General features: G+C 36.5%; 1 protein-coding gene across 3 annotated transcripts; it reads left to right on the forward strand.

Annotated features, from left to right (window-relative positions):
• The first annotated feature begins 1,585 nt into the window (after nt 1–1,585).
• Nucleotides 1,586–8,536, forward strand: FABP12 (fatty acid binding protein 12). 3 transcript variants are annotated; one of them, XM_032869247.1, is made up of 5 exons: nt 1,586–1,755; nt 2,422–2,509; nt 4,184–4,356; nt 5,177–5,278; nt 8,414–8,536. In XM_032869247.1, exons 2-5 carry the CDS (start codon nt 2,437–2,439, stop codon nt 8,477–8,479), a joined length of 414 nt encoding a protein of 137 aa, XP_032725138.1. In that variant the 5' UTR covers nt 1,586–1,755; nt 2,422–2,436; the 3' UTR covers nt 8,480–8,536. The 3 variants fall into 3 exon arrangements, with proteins under 3 accessions (XP_032725138.1, XP_032725136.1, XP_032725137.1); XM_032869245.1 differs by having other exon boundaries at nt 1,586–1,751; XM_032869246.1 differs by having other exon boundaries at nt 1,586–1,740.
• The last annotated feature ends 272 nt before the right edge of the window (nt 8,537–8,808 follow it).

The following is an 8,808-nucleotide window of genomic DNA, read 5'->3' on the forward strand; positions in this document are numbered from 1 at the left end:
CGGTTCCTCATGTCACCCACCACGGGTGTACCAACAGCCCTCCCTCAGATCATTCCTCGACTTTGTGGGGGGCTGTCACCAGCTGAAGAAGTAGGAAGAGCTTGAACAGGTTTTATGGGCAGGTCCGCTTAGTGTGTGGACGGAAGTTAAAAACAGGCTGTGGTTTAATTGCCACTGGGGTGGGAGGGGGATTGAGAACAGTGGTGAGGAAAAGCCGTCCCAATGGACAAAGCTCAGAGTGGTGCGCCTGTTACTTATTTTGTGTGGAGGGAGCAGTGGTCTGAGGTGAAGACTTCCTCATGGGTGGAGGGAATATTCTTATGGGGTAATCAGGGGTTTGGAAGGAATACTGAAAAACTGAAGACAAGGGAGTCTGGCATCAAGGAATGTGGAGGTGCTGGAGGGAAAGGGCATAGTGTGTGAAGACTTTTGACTCACGTAGTAATGGACACCAGAAAGATCCATCACAGATAAGAGAGTGAGCAACCAAGAGGACATGTGACTAAGCCAGTACACATTAGCCAGTCTTTTTTTTTTTTTAAAGATTTTATTTATTTGTCAGGGACAGAGGGAGAGAGAGCGAGCGAGCACAGACAGACAGAGAGGCAGGCAGAGGCAGAGGGAGAAGCAGGTTCCCTGCCGAGCAAGGAGCCCCATGTGGGACTCAATCCCAGGACACTGGGATCATGACCTGAGCCGAAGGCAGCCGCTAACCAACTGAGCCACCCAGGCGTCCCACATTAGCCAGTCTTTGAATTGACATGATGAGCACATGAACAGAGGAACCACAGGGGCAGAGACAGAGGCCATGCCTGGGCTCTATTTTACTGACACTTTTCTGAAAGTCTAACCTGCCAGCAATAGAGACCAATACTGAACTCCCAATGTGACAACTTCTTCAAGGAGATGAGTTCCCATAGTTAATTTACATATGTTGGGGGATCAGTGTGCATCCAACACATGAGGCAACACATCAGACATTTTCTTAAAAAAATCCTAGAATTTTAGTAACTTCAGTGCCTAATGTTAGTATCTTTAGTACTTGGCTTCAGTCTCATGCTATTCAATTGAGTGAGGATAACTATAAATTGTACACATTAATGTAAAAAAAAATCACAATGGTAAACTTCCTAACACAGGAAAGGAAAAGAATCAAATAAGCTATGGTATCTTTTCAAACATAGTTGGGACATTAAGTCGATGGTGTATGCAAAATTGCTTAGCCTCCTATTAGGCATATAATACTAGGTGCTCTGCAAATGTTAGTTGAATAATTATCTGTCAGACCATTGGCCTGGATAAATGCTTTTACAGATATTTATAGATACTGGAAATTTAACATCTTAATGGGAATTGTTATAAAATGCTATTTTTCTTTTCTGTCTTAAAATAATTTTATAATTTCAGTTTTTCCTAATAACTCTGTGTTAGCATATAGACATCAAAAATTGCCTAGAATTAACAATGATATTCTCAGAGCTGATGGCATGTCTAAGGCTGTGTTTGTCTTTTAACCTTGAAAATCTCTTCTCTAGTTAGTATATTTCCTATTATACTCCTTATCCTCTGTTCTGATTCTTTACAGATATCAGTGGACATCAGAGTGTTTCAGTCAAGACTGAAAAGAACAGAACCTAGCCTAAATTAAGGAGGATTTACTAAGAAGATACTTGGCGTTGTCATGGCAATGACGACTCTCTAAGCTTATGGGAAATTGAGCTGACATCTGGAAAAGCAAGAGTAACGAGGCCGTGTGTGTGTGTGTGTGTGTGTGTGTGAACATAGTCTCTTTCCTTCCCTTTTTTTCTATATTCCATTCTCCTGCTCTATATGACATGGCTTAAAATGATTGTTCTAGCCCTCACTAAATTTAACTTCTTGGTTCAAATGCCAAATACAATCTATGAAATCTTTCTGGTTTTTAGTTCAACTTATCAAGAATGAGAGTGTGATAAGATCTCTAAACAGCTGATAATTTGGCTTATTCTAGATCACCCTTGGTTAGAGAAAGAGAGAAAAAGACCTGGAGCACAGGGGTCCAAGTGCACAACCATAGCTGCCTAGTTTCACCCCTACACAGTGCTGTGTGTGTGTGTGTGTGTGTGTGTGTGTGTGTGTGTGTGTTGCTGTTCTTAGGGAAGGAACTAGAATTTATAAACCTAGTTTTGATCTTAAATTAGAGTTGGAAAAATTATATCTGGTCCTTCCAAAAACTGTTTCCATTTTCATGTTGACCAGCTTACATTTGAGAGAGCTTTGCTGCTCTAAATGATATTAAGAAAAGATGACAAGGATTAAAATTCCTAACTTTTCCTTCCGACTCTTCTGTACTATCCACAAGAATTGTATGAAAAAGCAAGTTCAAACACTATTTCAGGAAACAATAACACACTCATCCTAATGATGCTCTTTTTCTTTAAGATCAATTTAGACAGAATGGTTGATCAGCTCCAGGGAACATGGAAATCCATTTCTTGTGAAAATTTTGAAAAATATATGAAAGAGCTGGGTAAGCCATTTTTACTTGCATATCATAGCCAGTAAAAATGGGAGATTTGATAGCACAGAAACCTGGTCTGTATATCAGCTTTATCTTGGGCCCCTCCCTCCAACAGAAACATAAGAAACAATCACATAGAAACGATTAACATTGGTTCAGGACCTAGATACAGTTCTACGCAAAATTAGTTTGTAGTTAACAGAATCCTTGCTCTCACATAATTTACCATGGGTTTACATGGCTAAAACACATATGCAGTATATATTAATTATATTATTTATATTATTACTATATTATTATGTACTATAGTAATATATTATAATATTATATATTATTACATATTATATGTATTATTTCCATTAAAAAATTAAAGCAAAAAGTCATAATTATTTTTAAAAAACAATCATTTTTTTCAAGGATTTGCTCTATATCTTTAGAGGATCTTCAGAATAGATCTTGTTTTCCAGCTGAGATGACTGGGGCCTTCTGTGGTGTCTGTCCACCATACTCCAATCTCTGTTCCTATTGTAACATTGCCTTCTCCTCTTCTGTAGTATAATCTCACTCTTCATTTTCTTATAAGGGAAGATTCTTATAATGAGATTGTGATTACATTTAGGGTCCACATGGCTGATTAGCTCCCTATTTCAAGATTCTTGAGTTAACCATATCTACAAAGTCCCCCTTGGCCTGTAAAGGGACATTCACAGGTTCTAGGGATTAGAGTGTAAATATTTTTGGTAATCATTATCTAATACATCCCAACTTGTTATCATGTTTCACAAAATAAATTCATGAGCCATATTAGAGTGTTTCTTTAATTTATCTTCTCTTAGAAATTTAACTTCATTATTGTATATGTGATGCTATTTCTATAGAAAATAGTCCTACATGTAATGCACAAAGCTGTGTGCACAAGGATTATTTGTAATAAGAAAACATGGAAACAAACTACATGTTCATCAATAGGGAGACAGATGAAATAAATATTAATATATATACTCTGTAAAATATTATGTAGTAATGACAAAAATTTGTATCTACATGTACTGACACAGAAAAGACATAGAGATGGGGGAAAAGTAGGTTAAATAACAATTGTTATGACAGAATATCTAGATTTTAAAAATTTGTATATGTAATGGTGATGGTTGTATAATTTTGTGAATGTACCTAATGCCACCTAATTGTATGCTTTAAAATGGTAAAAATGATAAATTTTATGTCGTATGTATTTTAGAATAATAAAAAATACTTTATGGAAAAAACAACTCTGTATGTGTGTACATACAAGAATATAAGTAAAGAAATAAAGATCTTAAATAATCCATGCCCAAGTATTTCCTCTGTATAAATGAGTGCATTTTAAAAGAGGGAGATTTTTTTCAAAATAGGGGCTTTAATAAAATTTCCAAAGAGGTTCATGAGCCAACAGGAATAATACTTACTGGGCTAAAGAAACATGACAACCAGTAGTCAAAATTAGAGACTGATTTTTTTTTCCTGCAAAATATAATCTATTTTAACAAAATGGTGGTGCTATAAGCTTCAGCTACTTGAATTCATACAGCATTAAATCTGCTTAACTCGCAGACCTCTTAGCTAGTAAAGAATTACGCAGCGAACATGGGTTTCTAAAGTCAGCAACAGATTAACTATGGTGTCCTTTCATCTGGTTTCCAGGAATAGGAAGAGCCAGCAGGAAACTTGCCTGTCTGGCAAAACCCACGGTGACCATCAGTACCCAGGAGGATATGATCACTATAAAAACCAAAAGCATCTTTAAAAATAATGAGATCTCCTTTAAACTGGGAGAAGAGTTTGAGGAAACCACACCAGGTGGCCATAAGACCAAGGTGAGGCCTTCAACACTCTTTCAGTTATATTTCGTAAGAATGTAAATTCGAAATCATTCTAAGTAAGGAAACAGTTATAGCAAACACATCTAAAGTCTGTATTAGATAAACATTGACTAAAACCTAGGTCTGAGGATCTTAAATTTTAATATGCATAGACATCTCCTGTGATGCTTGCGAAAAATGCTTATTTGTAGGTCCCATCCCCACAGGTTCCAATGTCTGGGGAAGGCACCCGAAGACTGTATTTCTAACAATTCTGAGGCAGAAGCTTAGCAGATGCATATCGAGAATCATTTCTTTAGATTCTTTTCTCAGAAATAAAAGTTACGTCTTTCTACTTTGTAGCAGTTTTCTATGCGTAAAGTTAGAATGAATAAAACTACATTGACCAGTATAGGTGACGTTATTCCTCAGTACCAAATTAACCACAGGCCCCAGTGGCTTAACACAATGGAAGTTGCTTTCTAAGTTAGTATACATATTCAACAATACTCCTCACGGCTGGAGAAGTTTCTGTGCGTGGGGTGGAGAGCAAACAGGAAATGAGGGCATACCCCTCTTAATTTCTCAGGGAAAAGAGAATTTTATTTAGTCTTCAAGATAATATATTTTTACTCTTACAAAACCTTCTCTCCCCAGAAGAATCAGCCAACAAATTTAGTGCTGACGAAGTCTTAAAATATAAGTAAAACTTGTAAACACCAGTCTAAAACTACCTGAGAATGTCACAACAGCTGAGATAAACAGCTGGTACTTGATAAAACGTTAGTATTCAAATGTGACAATCTGAGCTGAATTCTGTTTTGTCCATTTTCAGAGTGTGGTAACTTTCGATAAGGACTCTTTGATTCAGGTTCAAGACTGGGATGGCAAAGAGAACACCATAAGGAGAAAGTTGGTGGATGGGAAAATGGTGGTGGTGAGTGAACCTGTCTGTCATTATTTTTGTCACCTGCTCTAATACTTAATACATACAATCATTCAAAAAGGTTGTTCTAAAATAATAGAAGTCAATGTAATTTTTCTTTTTCTCTTGCTTTATAAGAATGGGGGAAAACACTGGCAGATAAATATAGTAGATATAATATTTATGCATGATCATAAATATTATTAAATGTGGGTTGAGGAATAAAACACTAAAGAAAATAAAAGAGTTGTTTGCCTAATTCTTTGACTTACACATAAGCCAAAACAAGCATGTGTTTGTGCAATGAAGATTTCAGCAGGGATTGTGAGATGTTGCTAATCCTTTGCTCCATACCAGGATCAATTTCCCACTGTTTTCCAGTTCAACACCAAACAAACATGTGAAAAGGAAGTTTAAACTAATGCAAAGTTTAAGTGGTATCCCCTTAGTGTATGGATGAGTTAACACAATTAAAAACTGACATTTCTGTGACTACTGTTTGCATGCTTTCATATATTACTTACCTAATCCTCACAATAATCCTGTGAGTTAAGACTAATTAACCCATTTAGAAATTCAAAACCACATTGTGAGACCACCTTATACCAGTTAGAATGGCCTCAATTAAACAACATGTGTTGGAGAGGATGTGGAGAAAGAAGAACCCTCTTACACTGTTGGTGAGAATGCAAATTGGTGCAAACCACTTTGGAAAACAGTGTGGAGATTCCTTAAGAAATTAAAAATAGAGTTACCCTACAACCCTGCAATTGCACTACTGGGTATTTACCCCAAAGATACAGATGTAGTGAACAGAAGACAGAAGGGCCATCTGTACCCCAATGTTCATGGCAGCAATGACCACGACCGCCAAACTGTGGAAAGAGCCAAGATGCCCTTCAATGGATGAATGGATAAAGAAGAAGATATGGTCCATATATACAATGGAGTATTATGGCTCCATCAGAAAAGATGAATACCCAACTTTTGTTTTAACATGGATGGGAGTGGAGGAGATTATGCTGAGTGAAATAAGTCAAGCAGAGAAAGTCAATTATCACATGGTTTCACTTACTTGTAGAGCATAAGGAATAAGGAGGACATTAGGAGAAGAAAAGGAAAAGTGAATTGGGGGAAATCGGAGGGAGAGATGAACCAGGAAAGACTGTGGACTCTGAGAAACAAACTGAGGGTTGTGGAAGGGAAAGGGGTGGGGAGAGTGAGCCTGGTGGTGGTTATTTAAGAGGGCATGGATTGCATGGAGCACTGGGTGTGGTGCATAAACAATGAATCTTGGAACACTGAACAACAACAAAAAAAAGACTAATTAGCCCATTTAACAGTTGAGAAAACTGAGATTCAGCCACTGATTTACCTAAGGATATTCAGCTAGAAAAACATGGTGGTGCTGGGATTAAAAACCCAGGTTAGCTTAATTTCAAAGTAATTTTTAAGACCATTCTGCTCCCTTTGAGGATGGCTTCTCAGGTCATCTTTCTCACTGTCACACAGTGGAGGGAAATATGCCAATGACTCATCTTCCCAAACCTCCAATTGCACCAAAATGAATAAAATGGCAATTTTGGACATAATGTTAAATAGCTTTAAGGGAATATGTGAGAACTATGTGAAGTAAAAAAAAAAAAAAAAACAACAAAAACCTATCTTCATTTCTTAATGTAAGGATAGTTTTCCTTCCAACAATGAAGAGTGCATTTCCTTATAAAGGAATAAGTGGAAGACTAAGCATACTTGATTTTATTGCTCCTTATAATGACATTAATCACCACACAGGTATGTTTTTAATTCATTAGGGAAAATGTAGATTCAGAATCCAATTTGTGCATTCAGTACTGCCATTCAGTACTTCTGTGACTTTGGATGAGTCATTTATCCTCTCCAAGATTGAGTTTACTTGCCTTCAAAAATGCAGGACTGTCTTCATGGGTTTGTATTATTATTATTATTATTTTATTTTTTCAGTGTTCCAAGATTCATTGTTTATGCACCACACCCAGTGCTCCATGCAATATGTGCCCTCCAGGCTCACCCAGCGCCCCCCCAACTCCAAAACCCTCAGTTTGTTTTTCAGAGTCCACAGTCTCTAATGTTTTATCTCTCCCTCCAATTTATCCCAACTCACTTTTCCTTTCCTTCTCCTAATGTCCTACCTATATTCCTATGCTAGAAGCTTTGAAAGAATTAATAAGATTGATAAACCACTGGTTCTTTGAAAGAATTAATAAGATTGATAAACCACTGGCCAAACTAATCCAAAAGAAAAGAGAGAAAGGACCCAAATTAATAAAATTATGAATGAAAGGGGAGAGACTACGACTAACACCAAAGAAATAGAAGCAATCATCAGAAATTATTATCAACAGTTGTATGCCAATCAGTTAAGCAACCTAGAAGAAATGGATGAATTCCTAGAAACCTATAAACTTCCAAGACTGAAGCAGAAAGAAATTGACAACCCGAATAAACCAATATCCAGTAACAAGACTGAAGCAGTGATTAAAAACCTTCCCCAAAATGGGAGTCCAGGACATGACTGATTCCCTGGAGAATTCTACCAATTCAAAGAAGAAATAATACCTATTCTCCTGAAGTGTTTCAAAAAAATAGAAACAGAAGGAAAACTTCCAGACTCTTCATGGATTTTTTGAGAGAATTAAATACCATCATGTATATATCAGTGCTCTAAAAACCATAAAATACTATATCAATGTAACTTAATGTTATTATTTGAAAAATGTAGTGTATATAAAATTAGCAAAAATGCCTCACTGTAGGCATTTTAAATGTTTTAACAAAGACTTCCGATTATATACTCTTTGCCTTGCTTTTTGTATATATATGTGTGTGTGTGTGTGTGTGTGTGTGTGTGTGTGTGTATATATATATACACACACACACATATTATATATACCATATATATGTATAACCACATGTATCATATATATGATTTTCCATTTTGTTAGCAAAATCAGCTAGCAAACCAACAGTTGGTATCTATAGTTAGCTACATAGATCTCTTTTCAAGATTTTCACAGAATGTATGTATGGATAGTACTTGGTTTGCATTGTTCTAAAATCAGTTTCACCAGCAATACTGAAATGTCTCATCGTTCCTTTGTCTTCTAGGAAAGTGCCATGAACAATGTTATCTGCACTCGGACGTACGAGAGAGTACAAAAAAACTCAGTCTGAAACTCTTAAGCATCCCCAAACTGTGATCCAAACTGCTGAGGTTGTTTAAATAAAACTCCAAAGTAAAATGTTACATCTGTTAATATGAGGGAGCTTGTGGACAAGCACTGACAATTTTGATTTCCAGTTTTTATATGCCTATGTTATATTGTACCTTGGTACTGGGAGCTGTGGGAAAGCAAGCTGCTGTAATGAATTCAGGGCTGCTCTCATGCATTCAGAAAGGCACTTCATGTTGATTTTTTTCCCATTAAGCATATTATGTCAATCCTTTATATTCAACATGATCTGCAGTATACTGGGAAAATAGTATTAATTATAAATCCTTT

The sequence above is a fragment of the Lontra canadensis genome, unplaced genomic scaffold (genome assembly GCF_010015895.1).
Source record: "Lontra canadensis isolate GAN:19392208 unplaced genomic scaffold, GSC_riverotter_1.0 scaffold37, whole genome shotgun sequence".
Lineage (NCBI taxonomy): Eukaryota > Metazoa > Chordata > Mammalia > Carnivora > Mustelidae > Lontra > Lontra canadensis.

Coding starts and splice junctions, on each gene's coding strand:
- FABP12 (XM_032869247.1), top strand. CDS start 2,437: ATGGTTGATCAGCTCCAGGGAACATGGAAATCCATTTCTTGTGAAAAT. Junction 2,510..4,183: donor AAAATATATGAAAGAGCTGG/GTAAGCCATTTT, acceptor TCTGGTTTCCAG/GAATAGGAAGAGCCAGCAGG. Junction 4,357..5,176: donor CAGGTGGCCATAAGACCAAG/GTGAGGCCTTCA, acceptor GTCCATTTTCAG/AGTGTGGTAACTTTCGATAA.